A 20,796-nucleotide genomic window follows, 5' to 3' on the forward strand; every position below is an offset into this window, starting at 1 on the left:
TTCCCACTGTCATTACTGCTTGCTGTGCGCTCCACAATATCTGTGAGAGTAAGGGGGAGACATTTATGGCGGGGTGGGAGGTTGAGGCAAATCGCCTGGCTGCTGGTTATGCGCAGCCCGGCACCAGGGCAGTTAGAAGAGCACAGGAGTGCGCGGTGCACATCAGAAAAGCTTTGAAGACCAGTTTCATGACTAGCCAGGCTACGGTGTGACCGTTCTGTTTGTTTCTCCTTGATAAAACCCCCGCCCCTTGGTTCACTCCTCCAGCCGCCTCAGCATTGAATCCTGTCTCCTCTCATCACGCTGTGGCCACCTTTCAGCTTCAGCCCTCTCTTCAGCCTGCCACCTCTCCTCCCGGTCATTTTGTGCTTTCCTGCACTCTGACATTGTTTGCCTCCACACATTTGTCTGTGCTCAGTGTGGGTGGACAGCATGAGCTCAGAGAACATTTCATCTCGAGTGCGTTTTTTCCGCCTTCTAATATTCACTAGATTCTGGGAAGGAGAAGATCCTGTGATCCTTGAAACACATGCAGCTGGTGGAGGGGGAAAAAAGGGACAGTGGTATTTAAAAAGACACATTTTATAGAACAATGGGTACACTCTTTCACGGGAAACCTTGCTGTTAACATTACATACACAGCACATGTGCTTTCGTTCCAAGGTTGTATTTTGCCTCCCCCCACCACATGGCTAGCCCCTCACCCCTCCCCGTGGCTAACAGCGGGGAACATTTCTGTTCAGCCACAGGCAAACAGCCCAGCAGGAACAGGCACCTCTGAATGTCCCCTTAAGAAAAGCACCCTATTTCAACCAGGTGACCATGAATGATATCACTCTCCTGAGGATAACACAGAGAGATAAAGAACGGATGTTGTTTGAATGCCAGCAAACATACACTGCAATGCTTTGTTCTACAATGATTCCTGAGTATGTGCTACTGGCCTGGTGTGGTAAAGTGTCCTACCATGGTGGACGGAATAAGGCTGCCCTCCCCAGAAACCTTTTGCAAAGGCTTTGGGAGTACATCCAGGAGAGCCACAAATGCCAGGGCAAATTAATCATTAAACATGCTTGCTTTTAAACCATGTGCCAAATATAAAGGGAAGGGTAAATCCCTTTAAAATCCCTCCTGGCCAGAGGAAAAATCCTGTAAAGGGTTAAGAAGCTAAAGGTAACCTCGGTGGCACCTGACCAAAATGATCAATGAGGAGACAAGATATTTTCAAAAGCTGGGAGGAGGGAGAAAAACAAAGGGTCTGTGTCTTAGAATGGAGTCTTGGAACTTAGTAAGTAATCTAGCTAGGTATGTGTTAGATTACGATTTCTTTAAATAACTGAGAAAATAGCTGTGCTGAATAGAATGAATATTCCTGTCTGTGTGTCTTTTGTGTAACTTAAGGTTTTGCCTAGAGGGATTCTCTGTGTTTTGAATCTAATTACCCTGTAAGGTATCTACCATCCTGATTTCACAGAGGTGATTCCTTTACTTCTATTGAAAGTCTTCTTGTAAGAAAACTGAATGCTTTTTCATTGTTCTAAGATCCAAGGGTTTGGGTCTGTGGTGACCTATGCAAATTGGTGAGGATTTTTACCAAACCTTCCCCAGGAAGTGGGGTGCAAGGGTTGGGAGGATTTTGGGGGGAAAGACGTGTCCAAACTACGTTTCCCAGTAAACTCAGATAGAGTTTGGTGGTGGAAATCCAAGGGTAAAATCATTTTGTACCTTGGGGAAGTTTTAACCTAAGTTGGTAAAAGTAAGCTTAGGAGGTTTTCATGCAGGTCCCCACATCTGTACCCTACAGTTCAGAGTGGGGAAGGAACCTTGACACCATGTATAGTATTTTAAAAGGTACACTCACCAGAGTCCCTTCTCCGCCTGGCAGGTCCGGGAGGCAGCCTTGGGTGGGTTCGGGGGGTACTGGCTCCAGGTCCAGGGTGAGAAACAGTTCCTGGCTGTCAGGAAAACCGATTGCTCTGCTTGCTTGCTGTGAGCTATTTACAACTTCATCATCATCATCATCTTCCTCCTCCCCAAAACCTGCTTCTGTGTTGCCTCCATCTCCATTGAAGGAGTCAAACAACATGGCTGGGGTAGTGGTGACTGAACCCCCTAAAATGGCATGCAGCTCATCATAGAAGCGGCATGTTTGGGGCTCTGACCCCGAGCGGCCGTTCGCCTCTCTGGTTTTCTGGTAGGCTTGCCTCAGCTCCTTAAGTTTCACGCAGCATTGCTTTGGGTTCCTGTTATGGCCTCTGTTCTTCAAGCCCTGGGAGATTTTAACAAATGTTTTGGCATTTCAAAAACTGAAACGGAGTTCTGATAGCACGGATTCCTCTCCCCATACAGCGATCAGATCCCGTACCTCCAGTTCAGTCCATGCTGGAGCTCTTTTGTGATTCTGGGACTCCATCATGGTCATCTCTGCTGATGAGCTCTGCATGGTCACCTCTGCTGATGAGGTCTGGCCAGAGTGGCAAGCTGCAGGTGACCACGCAAACAGGAAATTGAAATTCAAAAGTTTGCAGGCCTTTTCCTGTCTACCTGGCCAGTGCATCTGAGTTGAGAGTGCTGTCCAGAGCAGTCACAATAGAGCACTCAGGGATAGCTTCAGGAGCATCAGATGTGCATCTGACAAGGCCCTGCTCCCTCCTCATGTCCAGGCCACCTGGCCAGTGGCTTGGCATGAGCAACTCTAAGGCTGGTAACTATGATAACAACCTTGCAGAACCTGTGTGTGTGTGTGAATGTGTGAATAAATATGAAATTGAATAGAATGTTATAGCTATAACTAACTACTTACTATGATTCTTTCTGTATTCACAATAAATGTGGTATTTGGCCTTTTCCCCTTTAATAAGATCCTGCTGGCTTTTATTTTATTGGTATAACAAGGGCTGTCCGAATAATTGCAAGAAGGAACTTAATTTTCAGACCAGAAAATTACCACTGGGGATGTTGAAATGCCAATAGTTATCCTTGGGGACCCAGCCTACTCCTTGCTCCCATGGCTCATGAAGCCATACAGTGGAAGCCTGGACAGTAGTCGGGAGTTGTTCAACTATAGGCTGAGCAAGTGCAGAATGGTGGTAGACTGTGCATTTGGAGGTTTAAAAGCGCGCTGGCGCAGTTTACTGACTCGGTTAGACCTCAGCGAAACCAGTATTCCCATTGTTATTACTGCTTGCTGTGTGCGCCACAATATCTGTGAGAAGAAAAGGAGTACTTGTGGCACCTTAGAGACTAACAAATTTATCTGAGCATAAGCTTTCGTGAACTACATCCGATGAAGTGAGCTGTAGCTCACGAAAGCTTATGCTCAAATAAATTTGTTAGTTTCTAAGGTGCCACAAGTACTCCTTTCTTTTGAATTTCAATTTCCTGTTTGCATGGTCACCTGCGGCTTGCGGATATAGACTAACTAACACAGCTGCTACTCTGAAACCTGTCAGTATCTGTGAGAGTAAGGGGGAGACATTTATAGTGGAGTGGGAGGTTGAGGCAATTCACCTGGCCCCTGATTACACGCAGCCAGACACCAGGACAATTAGAAGAGTATAGCAGGGCACCTTGCGCATCAGAGAAGCTTTGAAAACCAGTTTCATAACTGGCCAGGCTACGGTGTGACAGTTCTGTTTGTTCCTCTTTGATGAAAACCTGCCCTCTTGGTTCACTCTACTTCCCTGTAAGCCAACCGCCCTCTCCTCCCCGCTTTGATCATTGCTTGCAGAGGCAATAGTCATTGTTTCAAATTCATGCATTCTTTATTAATTCGTCTCATAAATAGGGGGATAACTGCCAAGGTAGCCTGGGAGGGGTGGGGAAGGAGGGAAGCACCAGGTGGAGTGAGGGAGGTGGAAAGGACAAGGCCACACTGCACTTCAAAACTTATTGAATGCCAGCCTTCTGTAGCTTGGGCAATCCTCTGGGGTGGAGTGGTTGGGTGCCTGGAGCCCCACCTCCCCACGTTCTTGGGCATCTGGGTGAGGAGGCTATGGAACTTGGGGAGGAGGGCTATGGAACAGGGGCTGCAGGGGCTGTGCTCCTGCTGCCTTTCCTGCAGCTCAATCATACGCCAGAGCATCCTCCAGTAGCCTCAGCATTGCATCCTGCTTCCTCTCATCACACTCCCGCCACCTCTCCTCTTGCTCCTGTCACCTCTCCTCTCACGTGTCCCTCCTGTCCTCCCGTTCATTTTGTGCTTTCCTAGACTGTGACATTGCTTGCCTTCATGCATTTTGCTGAGCTCTTTCAGTGCGGGAGGACTGCTTGAGCTCAGAACAATTCATCACGAGCGGTTTTTTTTTTCACCTTATCTACGGTAGCTGCTGGGACGGAGATGATAGGGGGAGCGTTGAAACATTTGCAGCTGCAGGAGGGGAAAAAAGGGAGAGTAGTATTTTAAAAAGATGCATTTTAGAGAACAATGGGTAGACTCTTTCACGGTGAACCAAGCTCTTAACATTACATAGTACATGTGCTTTCGGTACAAGGTCGCATTTTGCCTCTTATATCGAGGGCCTGCGAGTTTGGTGTGAGAGATCACACACGCAGGGCCAGGCAACAGAATTCGGCTTGCAGGCAGACATGGGAAGCCACAGTCTTTTGGCTTCTTTAACCTTCATAACATGTGGGAATGGTTTCAAACAGCAGCGCCCTCATTTTCCATACCAAGCACCTGTTGGGTTGGCCATTTAAAAGGAGGGGCTGCGGTTTTTGGGTTCACGTGCAGCAGAAACCCAACTAAACTACCCCCACACACCCAATTCTCTGGGATGATCGTTTCACCTCTTCCCCACACGTGGCTAACAGCGGGATGATTTCTTGTCAGCCACAAGCAAACAGCCCAGCAGGAACGGCCATCTCTGAATGTCCCCTTAATAAAATTCCCCTATTTCAACCCCACCTCCCGCATTCTTGGGGATCTGGGTGAGGAGGCTATGGAACTTGGGGAGGAGGGTGGTTGGTTACACAGGGGCTGCAGTGGTGCCTTTCCTGCACCTCAATCATATGCTGGAGCATATCCGTTTGATCCTCCAGTAGCCTCAGCATTGCATCCTGCCTCCTCTCATCATGCCGATGCCACTTTCCTCTTGATCCCGCCACCTGTCCTCTCACGCTTCCCTCCTGTCCTCGCATTCATTTTGTGCTTTTCTGGACTCTGCCATTGTCTGCTTCCACACATTCTGCAGGGCTCTTTCAGTTTGGGTAGACTGCATGAGCTCAGAGAACATTACAACATGAGAGTGGGGGTTTTTTTTCACCTTCTTATCTGCGCTAGCCTCTGGGATGGAGATGCTAGTGGCAGCTTTGAAACATTTGCAGCTGTGGGAGGAAAAAAAAAGGGAGAGTAAAACTGAAAAAGACACATTGGCCATTTAAAAGGAGGGGCTGATGTTTCCGGGTTCATGTGCAGCAGAAACCCAGCTAAACCACCCCCACACACCCAATTCTCTGGGATGATTGCTCTACCCCTCCCCGCACTGCGTGGCTAATAGCAGGGATGATTTCTTTTCAGCCACAGGCAAACAGCCCAGCAGGAACACCCATCTCTGAATGTCCCCTTAATAAAATTCCCCTATTTCAACCAGGTGACCATGAATGATATCACTCTCCTGAGGATAACACAGAGAGATAAAGAACGGATGATGCTTGAATGCCAGCAAATGTCAGGACCACACGCTGCCATGCTTTGTTTTGCAATGACAACTGGCCTGCGTGGTAAAGTGTCCTACCATGGAGGACGCAATAATGCTGCCCTCCCCAGAAACCTTTTGCAAAGGCTTTGGGAGTACCTGCAGAACAGCTTCATTGAGATGTCCCTGGAGGATTTCCACTCCATCCCCAGGCACGTTAACAGACTTTTCCAGTAGCTGTACTGACCAAGAATGCATCCCAAATCTTCAGGGCAAATTAATCATTTAAACAAGCTTGCTTTTAACCTGTGTATTATATTTACAAAGGTACACTCACCAGAGGTTCCTTCTCCGCCTTCAAGGTCCGGGAACCCGTCTTGGGAGGGTTGGGAGGGTATTGGCTCCAGGGTGATAAACAGTTCCTGGCTGTCAGGGAGAACAGTTTCTCCGCTTGCCTGGTGTGCGCTATCTTCAACCTCCCCCTCTTCATCATCTTCCTTGTCCCCAAAATCCTCATCCCTGTTGTGTGAGACTCCCTTGCAGGAGTCCACGTACAGGTGTGGGGTAGTTGTAGGGGCACCTCCTAGAATTGCGTGCAGCTCATCATAGAAGCTGCATGTCTGGGGCTCTGACCCTGAGCGGGGGTTTGCCTCTTGGGTTTTTTGGTAGGCTTGCCTGAGCTCCTTAAGTTTCACACAGCACTGCTGCAGATCTCTGTGATAGCCTCAGTCATTCATGCCCTTGGAGATTTTTTTCAAATATTTTGGCGTTTCGTCTTTTGGAACGGAGTTCTGATAACACGGATTCGTCTCCCCAGACAGCAATCAGATCCAGTACCTGCCATTCGGTCCATGCTGGAGCTCTTTTGCGATTCTGGGACTCCATGGTCACCTCTGCTGATGAGATCTGCACAGTCACCTGTGCTGATCAGCTTGCCACGCTGGCCACACAGGAAATGAAATTCAAAAGTTTGTGGGGCTTTTCCTGTCTACCTGGCCAGTGCATCCAAGTTGAGAGTGCTGTCCAGAGCAGTCACAATGGAGCACTGTGGGATAGCTCCCGGAGGCCAATACCATCGGATTGCATCCACACAAATCCAAATTTAACCCAGCAATGTTGATTTCAGCACTAATCCCCTCATCGGGGAGGAGTACGGAAATCAATTTTAAGTGCCCATTAAGTCGACAAAAATGGCTTCGTTGTGTGGCCAGGTGCAGGGTTAAATCAATCTAACGCTATTAAATTCGACCTAAACTCGTAGTGTAGACCAGGGCTAAGACTAAAACTTGTGAAACACACATGGTAGCTCTGGGGTTGCCTCTAAGCTATCAGCTGGTTTGGGTGGATGGAAGAACACAAAGCAATGTTTCTATCCAGCTCTCCTTTTGAGCCTGAGAAATTTGTCTCAGACATTTAAGAAGAACAAGAAGATGTGAGGAATGTGTCTTTTTAGGCTGCAACTTTAGTAACTTAATTCATCTGGGAATTATCAGCAATAACTCATTCAGTGCAGGTTATCATTCCTTTCTCACTCATTTCCACCTATTTGAGGAGGGCTGCCATCAGCCCCCACCCCTCCAACCTTGATTGCAGCCATTGCTGGGACCCCACCACCTTTTCCCTCATGTGAGAGTTAAGAGGCTGGGAAAAGGGAGTTGTCTCCTTACTGTAACAGACATTAGGAGCCCCAACCCTGTTCCCCAACTTCTTTAGGAGATGCCTTCCCCTAAGTCCACTTCCAACTTCAGTTAATCAGAGAACCAGACTCCCTATGGAATAATTACTTCTTGGCTGACCCAATCAGGTCCTGAAGGTGTGTGGAAGGTGAAAAATCCCACACTATTATAGCGAATCTGATAAGGGAAAAATTCCTTCCCAGTCCTGAATAAAGCAACTAGAACAGTGTCCACAACAGACCACAAAAACCCACTTCTACACTTGTCCAATGGGTGGGGCCCACTGATCCATGAGAGAGGGTTCTGTCTGGCAGGACAGAGCATATATACCTTTTCCCTGCTCTGCAGGAGGCCTGTGGCTTACCTTACCCCCTCTGGCCAGCCCTAGCTTAGGTAAAATGCCTCCCTCCCCCTCCCCACCTCAGTTTGAAGGAGGGGAGCAACCGTAAAGGAGCCACACCCTTTTCTTCCCACTTGTCCAGACAAAGTGCCCTGTTACCTAATGAAAAACAATTCTGTATACGGATTCCTTACTGAGAGATAAACATCATGTATATAGTTGTTGTGTTTTCATGCATATGTCTGTGTTGATTTACAGGCCACTTCTAATTCAATGAAAAATTCACTGATACAATTTTTTTCCTTTCTGTGTGAGGAGCAAACTACACAGGAACCCTGCCACACAAAATAAATTATGCACTTTGTCCATATCTGCTACATAAAATACTTCTGAGATAAAAGTCTTAAAGTATACTAGGCTTTTGCATATATTGTATAAAAATAATACGTACTTATTTTATTTATTAAGGAAGCAATTTTTTGTCTCATATGGGAAGGCAAAATGCTGTTGGTAAGTACAATATTGTGTTAATATTGTAAGTGTATTAGAAATTAGTAAGACTGTATTAAAGCTTCCATGGTCTTAGTATATCAACCCAATATCATTTCATTTTCTAATCTACAAATAAATTCAATCATATGATACCTGCTGGCAGATTCTTCTTTAAATTATATGGATGCTTTTCAAATTAATTGCACCTCTGTAAGAGAGAGAGGAGTATTTTTATACTATTAATCTTAACCTATGACCATAGATTGAAATAAATGGTTGAAAGAACCTGGTTATAAGAGTTAATTTTAGGCAGATGTAGTTCAGACTGCACACTTGGTATGGCAGTTTGCTGAACATAGGTAAAGTAAAATGAGTAACTATGATTAACTGGCTTAAGTTTATAGTTCTCAAAACATCAGGCCACAGCGGGATTGTTCCTTAGTATGTTATGAATAAATATATAGAAAGATATTTTATTTCTATGTCTCAAATATAAATTTTAAGAATTCAATTTTAAAACATTGGCACCTAAATTTGCACCTGGAAAATATTTTCAGGAGCAGGTAATTGCCAGTGCAAATTGGTATTTGTGCATTCAAGTGACTATTTAGACCAGGGGTGGGCAAACTTTTCGGCCCGAGGGCCACATTGGGGTTGCAAAATGGTATGGAGGGCCAGGTAGGGAAGGCTGTGCCTATGCAAACAGCCTGGCTCCCGCCTCCTCCCAATTCCCACCCCCTGACTGCCCCCCTCAGAACTCCCGACCCATCCAACCCCTCTGCTACTTGTTCCCTGACCGCCCCCTCCTGAGACCTCCCCCCACCCCGGGACCCAACTCCCTATCCAACCCTTCCTGCTCCCTGTACCCTGACTGCCCTGCCCCCTTTCCACACCCCCGCCCCCTGACAGGCCCCCTGGGACCCCTGACCCATCCAACCCCCCCTCCCACTCCTTGTCCCAACTGACCCCACCCCCTATGCAACTGCTCCCTGTCTCCTGACCACCACCACCCCCAAACCTCCGCCCCATCCAACTGCCCCCTTTCCCCTGACTGCCCCCCAGGACCTCCTGCCCCTTATCCAACCCTCTCTGCCCTCTTACCAGGCCGCTCAGAGCGGCAGGACAAGCTTATTGGAAAGCTTGGGAGGTGGATGAGCGCAAGCCGCGCTGCCCACGCAGCGGTGTGGCTGCAGGGAAGGGGGGACAGTGGGGGAGGGGCCAGGGGCTAGCCTCCCCAGCCGGGAGCTCAGGGGCCGGGCAGGACGGTTCCACGGGCCATAGTGTGCCCACCTCTGATTTCGACATACAACCGTGAGCTTTCTGCAATTATGGATGTTCACATACATTTTACAAGTGAAATTTAGTCACTGATATTAAGAATTAGCCAGAAAATACTTATTTTGATTTTTAAAAATTGAAATATAATTCTTTATACATGAAGAGGAATTCTTCTTACCTTTTGGTACTGCTACACCAAGCATAATGGTTGGAGGGTTTTTTGTTTTTGCTTTTTTAAATAAGCCTCTTGGCTTTACCTTTTCACTTAAGAGACAATTTTATATAGTTATACAGAGTGGTTTTGGTTTTGATTTTATTTCAGTTATGGACCTCAATGTATCAGAGACCCAACTTTGCATCAGTGTAGAGGCTTGCACAATTCGTCTACCGCCACCCCAGGTACAGAACAGTTCTAATTTCTATGGCTAATTTTGTTCATCCTACTTGCACTTTTTTATTGGCTGTATTTTATCTGGGCTGCTTTATTTGAAAAGAACATGGGGAAGCAAGATGTTTACTCCCAATTGCCATTGGACATGCACTATCTTAGTTGCTTAGCCTCATCTTGTACTAAATATATATACCATATATTATTGGATAGGGTTGTACTCATGGGAGTCTGACAGTCATTCCAATCAGAATGTCAGAGCTGTGAGATTTCCCTATAGTTACTGTTTGAAGAGAATTCCAGAGAAAATAATAAGAGCATGGGAAAAGGGAAGCACATGCTGGTAGCACTATTTCCCCAAGAAGAAAAGGAGAACTTGTGGCACCTTAGAGACTAACCAATTTATTTGAGCATAAGCTTTCGTGAGCTACAGCTCACGTCATCGGATGCATACTGTGGAAAATACAGAAGATGTTTGTTTTTATACACACAAATCATGAAAAAATTTTCTTTATTTTAATTCTTTATTTTCATTAAACAATCTTCTGTATTTTCCACAGTATGCATCCAATGAAGTGAGCTGTAGCTCACGAAAGCTTATGCTCAAATAAATTGGTTAGTCTCTAAGGTGCCACAAGTACTCCTTTTCTTTATACCATAATATTCTCCAGCATTACCCAGGAGATAATCCTTCCTTCCCTTTCATCCTATAATAGCTTAGAGCAGGGGTGGGCAAACGTTCTTGTTAAACCCTGGATTTGTGCTGGAAATGGCCCACCTTGATTATCATACACAATGTAAGGAGAGTGGTCACTTTGGATAAGCTATTACCAGCAGGAGAGTGAGTTTTGGGGTGAGGGGGTGAGAAAACCTGGATTTGTGCTGGAAATGGCCCAACTTGATTATCATACACATTGTAAGGAGAGTGATCACTTTTGATAAGCTATTACCAGCAGGAGAGTGGGGTGGGAGGAGGTATTTTTTCATGCTTTGTGTGTATATAATAAGATCTTCTAAACTTTCCACAGCATGCATCCGATGAAGTGAGCTGTAGCTCACGAAAGCTTATGCTCAAATAAATTGGTTAGTCTCTAAGGTGCCACAAGTACTCCTTTTCTTTATACCATAATATTCTCCAGCATTACCCAGGAGATAATCCTTCCTTCTCTTTCATCCTATAATAGCTTAGAGCAGGGGTGGGCAAACTTTTTGGCCTGAGGGCGACATCTGGGTGGGGAAATTTCTTGCAGGGTTGGGGTGCGGAGGCAGAGTGCGCGGTGTGGGAGGGGATGTGGTGTGCAGGAAGGGGCTCAGGGCAAGGGTTTGGGGCAGAGGAGGGGTGTGGGATGTATGAGGGGGATCATTGAAGGGGTTTGGGGTGTGGGATGCAGCAGGGGGCTCAGGGCAGGGAGTTGGGGTGCAGGAGGGGTTCAGGCTCCGGCCCGGTACTGCTTACCTAGAGCGCTCCAGGGTGGCAGCGGCACACACCGGGGCCAGGGCAGGCTCCCTGCCTGCCTGCCCCGGCCCTGCACTGCACCACTCCGGGAAGCGGCTGGCACCACATCCCTGCATGGCCGCTGGGGGTGCGAGGGGGTGCGCAGTGGGCTCCATGTGTTTCCCTCGCCTGTGGGTACCTCCCCAAAGCTCCCATTGGCTGCGGTAACCTGTTCCTGGCCAATGGGAGCTTTAGGGGAGGTACCCACAGGCAAGAGCAGCGTGCAGAGCTCTCTGCAGCCCCACCCCCAGGGGCTGCAGGGACGTGGTGTGGCCGCTTCCCGGTGCCACGCCACGGGGGTGGCAATCCCGCGGGTCAGATCCAAAGCCCTGGGGGATCGTAGTTTGCCCACCCCTGGCTTAGAATAACATCTTATGTTCAAAACCATCTATCAACTTTTAGCCATCAGAGCTATCAAAGAAGTCCTATCTGCACAGCGCTTCTCTGAAACCTGTTCCATTTTCTTTGTGATACCCCCAAAAAGGTTGGGAGCAGTTTGGGTCATGCTGGATGTGAGCGTAATTAGCAAATATATCAGGAAACCATACTTCAGTATTAAGAAATTAGCATCCGTTCTGATAGCCGCCATGTCACCTTAACTGGTCTGGTACAATGAGTACTAAATTTCTGATTACTTCTTTGCTTACAAAAGCAAGCATTTTCAATCCATTTCTATCCTTTAGAATATCTTTTGGCTCTCAGGAGAAAGAAATTCCACCGTTTCCGCTAGCTAGATAACATACTAATCAAAGACAACTTCAAGGTATCAGCCTTGAAAACGACATAGGCAGTTATGATGGAAATTAACATGATGTTTCATTATCAGTAATCAATATTGTGGTCCATAATTTGCTAGAGTCTGAAGATAGACACAACAACTGAAAGGGCTTTTCTGTCACTGCGTGGATGCAAACCATGACAAACAACAGTCTCAGAAAAGAATGTTTCTCCAGGTCTAAGAGTGTCTATGACTTTAGCTCCAGCATGTCTTCTCTCAGAATATCTGGGCATCTCTCTTGATTTTTAGAAGAGGCAAAGGCATAGCTTCTTGGTAGTCTTGCTGAGATCTTTTGCTACCCTGGTTATTATGCTGCAATACTGTCACTAGGTTGTCCAACATTAGAATATGTTGGTTTCTGAGTAGAACTTAAAAGTACTGCAGGGACAGTAAGGATGTTCTTAATCTGAGGACATTTATTTTGTGCTTCAAGTCCTTCTGGATCCAGTATCCTTACATGTTAAAGTACCTCCAATATGATCCATCAGCCTTTAAGTCTTTTACGTCTTTAGCCAGTTCCTGAAAGTATAGGTTTTTAACGTTTGAAACAGACTCTGCCATGTGACAATGTGAATAAAATTCTAAAATTAGCAGTTTGCAATGGCTGATAAATGAATATTCATGTATAAGTTTTGGTAGTACATTTGAATGCATGTTAGATGTTTTGCATGTTCCTTTTTCATTTTGTATAAATGAAGCAATATTTGAAAATAACAAAACACTTTTTTTTCTATTTAAAGCTGGAAGACTTTGACATTTCAGCAAACATCTTAGAAATATTTGACAACAATAAAAATACAGTCATTCAGAGACACTCCATTTTAAGTAATTGGTGCTATGTCTTGCCAAGGTAAAATTCTATTTAATTCCAACAAAAACAAACAGTTTACCAAATATCTGTGTTTCCAACTATGCTGTGGGTTATATCTAGCATTCTCTTTGCTTTACCCCTGTACAGCATGAAAATGGGTCAGATCATAAGTATTAGCCATGTAATTCCATCAGAGTCTCCTTTTCATTCATACAAAGACTTTCAGATGCACTGGAAGAATCTGGTAGGAAAGAACATGATTACATATGATTTTTTTCCCTTTTGTCTCTTTTTTGAATTTTTTTGTGTTAATCACATTGTTTATAATAACATTCCATCTATATGTGTATTTTATTTTTAGTATGGGTATATCCTTCCAGAGGATCATGGAGAGACAAAAGTATATTGCAGTGTTTACTTCAAACTGATAGGGGAACGGCTCTTTACGTATCCTTTATACATATTTTATTTTGTGTTGGAACGTCTTCTCCTCTACTATGCTAGCCAAGATCCAAACTCTAATTCAAATTGAGCACCAAATTCACTGCAGTTGTAATTCCATTTAAGTGAATGAGGCTATGTCATCAGAAAATATGGTCCAAAATATTTAATTCAGTTCTTCTGTAGTATTAATGAATGATGTCAAATCTGGTCTTCTCTATTTTGCTGGAAATGTTTCTTAAAGGACCCTGAGATATGAATTGGGAACTCTTGTAGGGGCTGGGATGCCAAATCTTTGAGAGAATAATTTTTCTTCAGCCTGTTTGTTCGGTCATATGCGTTAAATAGGCTTTAACAACAAAAACAAAAAAAAGCCAACCAAATAAAAATTTAAGTTTTAGGAAATCTTAATCTGAATAAAATTACTTCACCACACAGGCCCTGATCCTGTTAACATTTACTCTCATGCTTAGAGTTCAGGACATTTTAAGTGTTTTCACAATTGAAACCTAAGTCTGGTTTCACTTCCATAATATCTGTGAAGTTACCTGTTCCTCACAATCATCAAGAGTCTTCCAGGAAAAACAGTCTAGGTGACCTATGACTTTATAATCTTAAAAACAAGCAGAAAAACCCCCTTTTTATAAAAATAAATCTTTTCAGGCCTCCTTGTTATGGAAACAAGAAATGGCACTAACAGAATGTTTTTCTTTGCAGGTCACCCTTTACTAGGGGCATTATCAATTAGTTTAGGCCTCATTTTTCCTTTGCTTTGCAATTTGTGCAATCCACTGAGGAATATGCTCCATATTCTAGCTTTATTTTTTTAAATCCACCCCTGCATCATTGAAATACTGAAAAAATAATAGCATTGCTAATACTTGTTTCAGACATTTTATGTTGCTGCTGAAATAACTGCCAGTAGAGGGTGTTCATATTAATTAGGAAACTCTGATTTCAGAACCATGCTCACAAAGAAAGAATTCAGACTAAAAACCAAAATTCATATTGAGTTGTGCTTTGGAATGAGAAAATAATTAAAATATCCAGAGAAGGAAATGAAGAAAATCAGGAGGATGTTACAAATAAAGCACTAGTTTCTATCACTTTTACTTCTGTTGAATAATACCTTATTTTGCAGGATATTCCATTGATTTCAATGTGTCGGCTCAAGCAATAAAGTACTTCTCAATGGGAATGAAAATGGCTTAATTTAGCCTAATAAGAGTAAAACTTTCAAATCTCTAAAACCATTAAAACTACTAAAATGTTGGTCCCTTTAAAAATAGTAAAGCTGCTTTTTTTAAAATTCTTTTGAAGAAATGTTAGTGTGCATTTAAGCTTTTACTCAAGAAAAGGATAAACAGTTTCATTATACAAAATGCTAAAAGCCATCTTACATAGCCCTTAACACTTATTCAGGTACCCTTTAAGTTGCATAAGAAGCCAACCAGTCCAATATTTTACTAGAGTAGATTTAGAAGGTGTGTTAAACTCTTTTCTTTCTGACCTAAAGTCTAAACTTCCTCATCTATGTGGATTTCCAGTAAAAATGACAAGTAAAGCATTGTATGCCACAAAGGAACTAATGAAACATCCCATGCATGTAAGAAGTTTTATGTTTATATTAATATGTATATTATTGGGCACAGTGTTGTTCATGATAATACGTGCTCTTTCCCATGTGAATTTTCAGAACGCTGCAAGAGTATAAAAGTATTTCTCACCATGAATAACTGTTAATACTTGTGTTTTTCTAGTTAAATGGGTAGCCTCACATATTACTGTTCATATCATAACTGTATAAGAAGATATGGAAGTGATATGTTGCCAAATTACCAGTTCTGTTGGAATCTAAGGTTTCCTTTTCCTGAATTTTTTATCTTAACTCTGCCACCATAAATATCACAACAATATTTTTTTCCTTGTTTTGAAAAAGAAAATTAGAGAAAATAAGTAGTCTAGACTTATTATTGCAAGCATTTAAATGGTTTGAGTCAGGCTGAAGTTCACACTTCAGAGGTGAAGAGGATGGGAAGGAGCAAAATTTACAACTCTTTTAGAATAATGGGCTATATGAAATACTATTTTCAGCCTTTTCTGAGCAGTAGCACACGTGCTGATTATCTTGTCAGTGAAAGAAGGAAAAACTTAATTTTTTTAAAAACAAAGAGTAGAATTTGAAGAATGCAGTAGAAATTGCAGAGTTTCGAAAATGTTAAGAACTGGTGTCTGAGTGAGGCTCCTGTTTCTCTCTTTCCAGTAGCTGCAGCCCCTAATGGAGAAAGTTAGGATGACTCCTCCTTATTTCCCACAGTTTTCACAGGCATCCAGGCATTTCTTTGTTATGAAAAGTCTAGATGTCTGTGTAAGTAACTAGAGACAAGGAGGACAGTCAGCCAGCTAGCTCTGTGTGGGCCACTAGAAATTGCTTTGCATTCCACAGTTTTAGAAGTACTACTCTAAAATGACGACTAAGGATTAGGTCTTCCCTGTCTGAGAAATGTGGCAATCCAAAAAGTGCCTCATCAACCAATTGTAGCTCATAAGCAGAGAATGGGGAAACTGGATCCAGTGCATTTTGTCCCTCATCCCTCAAAACTGCAGAAATCTCTAAATACAAAAACCACACAATCAGAGTTCTGTGAGGTTTCGGGTGGTTTTTCAGCCTGGTGTGAGACAGAGGACATAGCCGTAGTATTACCGTCTGTGATAACTGTGCAATTAAGGAGAATGTCCTAATGGAAAATAATTGTAATCAGAGCAAAACTAATTTTGAACAATAGCAGCTACTCCTCATTTAAAGAGGGGGTTGATTGAACATATCTGCTGATTAGGGAGTCAAAAGCATCTAGGTTTCCTGTGGCAAAATAGGAGCTCTGAGGAGCAACATAGAGAAGTTTGCTCTGCATGCAGATGCCATAATATCCTGAAGGGTGGAATTGGATCTCTCCCTATGGGCTCTAGACCCTTTTCCTCAAAGAGGATATTGTAGCAGAAACTCAGTGTGGCAAATCACACAGAATTTTCAAAGTAGTTTTTCCCTTTCAGTGGATGTTTTCCATGAGAGGGAATAAAATGATCCGATATAACAGATATGAAAGGGGCACATTACTGAAATGGTTTCTCCACTTGTATTTGTAACAGAAAAATTCCCCTGGTGTCTTTTATTGTTGCTATGTGATGTTAAAAGGTTGCTGGGTTCCATTTCAGTGGTGGGTGAAGTAATCACTGTATATAGCTTGTGGCATGCTTTTTTATTCTTGCTTGAAAGGATATATATTGTGCAACATATTTGCCATTTTGACAATCAGATATTTGCATACATATTACTTTTCATTTATCAAGCTGAAAAAAATCTTTCCTTAAATGTCTTAATAGCAAGCATACAATGTTCTTAATTCTAGGTTGTTTTTAAAAAAATAGAATTATAAAATAACCAACACAAAAATGTGTACAGTGTATGTTGTATACAGGCTAAGTTATTGTAGCATTGTAAACTAACTCTCTTCATTCAGTTGAATCAGTTTGGCAACAGCTGTGTGTTTCAGGGAGTAAATGCCAAGCCTGCAAATCTGACCAGCAAACCGATATGGAAGGTATCTCTGACTCAGGCACCTCCAAGACGAGAGACTTTGCAGCAGAGGTCTTCACAATGCAGTTCAGGAATGAGCCACAAGATGGAGCTTTTGATCAATCAGCCGAAACAATGTACTCTCTCAAATCTCATTCCATGTCCAGAGAATGCTGTTGCTGAGGCCATGAAGAAAACAGTGCATAGTAGACAGCAGCAGCAGACTCCAGGAGCATCAGGGGTACCAGTTCACTCAACTGAATCCTTAAGAATGTCTGAGAATTCATGTGTGGATTCTCAAAAGAAGAATGCCACTAGAATTATACCTATTTTCAAAGGAAAGTTGTTGCAAATGGATGTAAAGGCCACAAGAGCCAATGAAGGAAAGAAAAAAGTGAGTGTTTTACGGCATTCTCCAAAAGTAGTTAGAGATGTCACTGTGTCTAAATTGACTGTATGCAACCTCAGTGTAAATCAGGTATACAAACCTGTCCAAACTGTGTCATTCAAAAATCCTACTAATGGCACTGATGCTCAGAGAATGACTGGGAAAGCAAGTGTAAAAAATGCTGGATCTATATGTGACCAGAAAAAAGAAACTGGTAAGCAGCTGACAAATTCGGCTTTTTCTAATAGCCCATCTTCAGGTAGGAATTCAAGTAAAGGCAAACCTGAAAAGCTAAATTCTTCTTCATTATCTGCTAGTGACAAATCAGTGCTTCAGACATCAAATGCTAATCTAGGTTTGAAAAAACCTGCACTACTCAGTTCTACTACAAAAAAGGGGGGAAAGTTATCAAATCAAAACACCACAAAAATACTTGGGGAAAGTCACAGTTCAAAGAAGGTACAGATACAGATTTCTGAGTCAGACAAAGAAATTGCAAACACCAGCGTATCACAGCATCAAACAAAAAGCCCAACTGAAGGAGCCGGGTTAAATATTCTCAGATTGGTTTTAAACAGTACAGTGCACAGAGCCAAAAGAGAACATCAACAATCATTAATACCACCAAAGGAGTATATCACCAAGACAACCAATCACCATTCACAAGTCAACTGTGAGCAGGTACAGTAAATAATTGGTTTCACCTATACTAGTTCTCACCAATTCTGTGTGTGTGTGTGTGTGTGCATACGTGCACTCGCTGAGGTAATTAGACTATTCATTGCATTTGATGCTGTATCTTAGTTCTTCCAGATAGTATGTTTCTAATATTTGCGGTAATTTGTATTAAAGTCTTTAACCATTGCCTCCTGTTACAGTAAAAGACTGATTTGTTTTATCATCTGAGCTGTATGCCCTTGTAATTGTGACTTTCTGAAAGGAAGGGTAATTCCTTTAAATTTCGTTCCAGATTTTTATTTAATGGGACTAACAAAATTTATAAACAATAATATGCTTCCATTTTCTGTGTGTCAGTCTGTCTTCACACAAAGTTGTATACCACAACCAGCTATTGGATGATATATCAGACCAGCTCAAGTATGTGATCGTATCACCTAGTAGCTGTAGACTACAAAATATGTAAGCCCAATGCTTTTACACAAGCTTGAAACTTTAGCAGGTTCAGTTGTTACAACACATTCATTGAAAACCTTTGCATGTATAATAGCTATTTAGATTACAAGTTAGTAGAAATTAGGGCTGTCCATTAATCGCAGTTAACTCATGAGATTAACTCAAAAAAATTAATCACGATCAATTGCAGTTTTAATCACACTGTTATACAATACCAATTGAAATGTATTAAATATTTTTGGATGCCTTTCTACATTTTCTAAGATATTGATTTCAATTGCAACACAGAATACAAATTGTACAGTGCTCACTTTATATTATTATTTTGATTACAAATATTTGCACTGTAAAAATGATAAACAAAAGAAATAGTATTTTTCAATTCACCTCTTACAAGTACTGTAGTGCAATCTCTTTATCGTGAAAATGTAGTTTACACATGTAGATTTTTTTGATACATAACTGCATTCAAAAACAGAACAATGTAATACTTCAGAGCCTACAAGTCCATTCAGTCCTACTTCTTGTTCAGCCAATCGCTAAGACAAACAAGTTTGTTTACATTTACAGGAGATAATACTGCCCTCTTCTTATTTACAATGTCACCTGAAAGTGAAAACAGGCATTTGCATGGCACTTTTGCAGCTGGCATTGCAAGGTATTTACATGCCAGATATGCTAAACATTCGTATACCTCTTCATCCTTCTGCCACTATTCCAGAAGAAATGCTTCTTCGCTGACTACGCTGGTTTAAAAAAAAATGCATTAATTAAATTTATGACACAATTCTCCTTAAAGGAGTTCGTTTCCTGCTGTTTTACTTGCATTCTGCCATATATTTCATGTTATAGCAGTCTCAGATGATGACCCAGCACATGTTGTCCATTTTAAGAACACTTTCTCTGCAGATTTGACAAAAAGCAAAGAAGGTACCAATGTGAAATTTCTTAAAGATAGCTATAGCACTCGACCCAAGGTTTAAGAATCTGAAGTGCCTTCCAAAATCTGAGGGCGACGAAGTGTGGAACATGCTTTCAGAAGTCTTAAAAGCACAACACTCTGACCTGGAAACTACAGAACCCGAACCACCAAAAAGGAAAATCAACCTTCTGCTGGTGACATCTGACTCATGATAAAAATGAACATGCATCGGTCCACATGGCTTTGGATCATTATCTAGCGGAACCTGTCATCAGCGTGGACACATGTAGAATGGTGGTTTAAGCATGAAGGGACATATGAATCTTTAGCATATCTGGCATGTAAATATCTCGCGATGCCAGCCATAACAGTGCCATATGAACGCCTGTTTTCACTTTCAAATGACATTGTAAACAAGAAGTGGACAGCATTATCTCCCGCAAATGTAAACCAACTTGTTTGTCTGAGCTATTGGCTGTACAAGAAGTAAGACTGAGTGGACTTTCTAGGCTCTAAAGATCTACATTGTTTTATTTTTGAATGCAGTTATTTTTTTGTAGATTATACTACATTTGTAAGTTCAACTTTCATGATGAATGCAATACTGTACTTGCATTAGGTGAATTTAAAAATACTCTTTTGTTTTTTACAGTGCAAATATTCATATGTATTTTAGATTACAAAGTGAGCAGTGTACACTTTGTATTCTGTGTTGTAATTGAAATAAAAATATTTGAAAATGTAGAAAACATCCAAAATGTTTAAATAAATGTTTTTTATTATCGTTTAACAGTGCAATTAATCACGATTAATTTTTTTAATCACTTGACAACCCTAGTAAAAATGCAAGTTGTTAACAGCATTTGAACTTTGTGCTGAATGGCACACTAAAAATAATTTAAATAGAGTATAATACTTCCTCTTGAGTTTTAATAAAACAAGAAGTGGTAAACTGAGTTCAGTGCAATAACAGTGATGAATTTAGCACCAAGTTTTTTAAGACGTTCAAGAACGTAAGCTGTGCTTTGAATCTCCTAATTTTGCTTTTAATTTGTATCTACAAAGGCTTTTAACTTTAAGAAAATTATCCATACATTCTGTTACACTGTCTTTACAAGATATAGAACCTTTTATTGCTGCTATTTAAGAATGCTCTTCACCATAAGAGAATAAAAAGATGTTTTATCCTAAAAACTCCCAGGAGTAGGACACAGGGTGGTATTTTCCTTCCTATGATTTTCTTAATCTATAAATATGAATTTGGTAGACGGTAATTCTTTCTCAGCCTGACTTTATTATTGTTGGGGTTGGTTGGTTTGTTATGTGGGGACAGGGGGGATGATGAAGGGGGTTGGGCAGAGAAGGGCTCTTGCATATGTCCTGTGAGCACAGTCCTTAATTTATGTCTTCTGTCTTTTAAAAACAAAAGTCTCTAGGCCCTGG

At 42.1% G+C, this 20,796-nt stretch overlaps 1 protein-coding gene across 1 annotated transcript in view; it reads left to right on the forward strand.

Annotated features, from left to right (window-relative positions):
• Positions 1-20,796, forward strand: part of LOC311515364 (uncharacterized protein C18orf63) — a gene marked incomplete at both ends in the record, with an annotated part of 43,228 nt that overhangs the window by 16,866 nt on the left and 5,566 nt on the right. The window contains 7 exons of the mRNA XM_084618351.1: positions 8,121-8,162; positions 9,745-9,821; positions 12,824-12,933; positions 13,015-13,138; positions 13,256-13,341; positions 14,758-14,941; positions 16,854-17,978. Coding sequence (XP_084474477.1) covers positions 8,121-8,162; positions 9,745-9,821; positions 12,824-12,933; positions 13,015-13,138; positions 13,256-13,341; positions 14,758-14,941; positions 16,854-17,978 — 1,748 coding nt within the window. The remainder of the gene's footprint in view (positions 1-8,120; positions 8,163-9,744; positions 9,822-12,823; positions 12,934-13,014; positions 13,139-13,255; positions 13,342-14,757; positions 14,942-16,853; positions 17,979-20,796) is intronic.

The sequence above is a fragment of the Lepidochelys olivacea genome (genome assembly GCF_965140295.1).
Source record: "Lepidochelys olivacea isolate rLepOli2 genome assembly, chromosome: 2".
In the NCBI taxonomy this organism is placed as follows: Eukaryota; Metazoa; Chordata; order Testudines; family Cheloniidae; genus Lepidochelys; species Lepidochelys olivacea.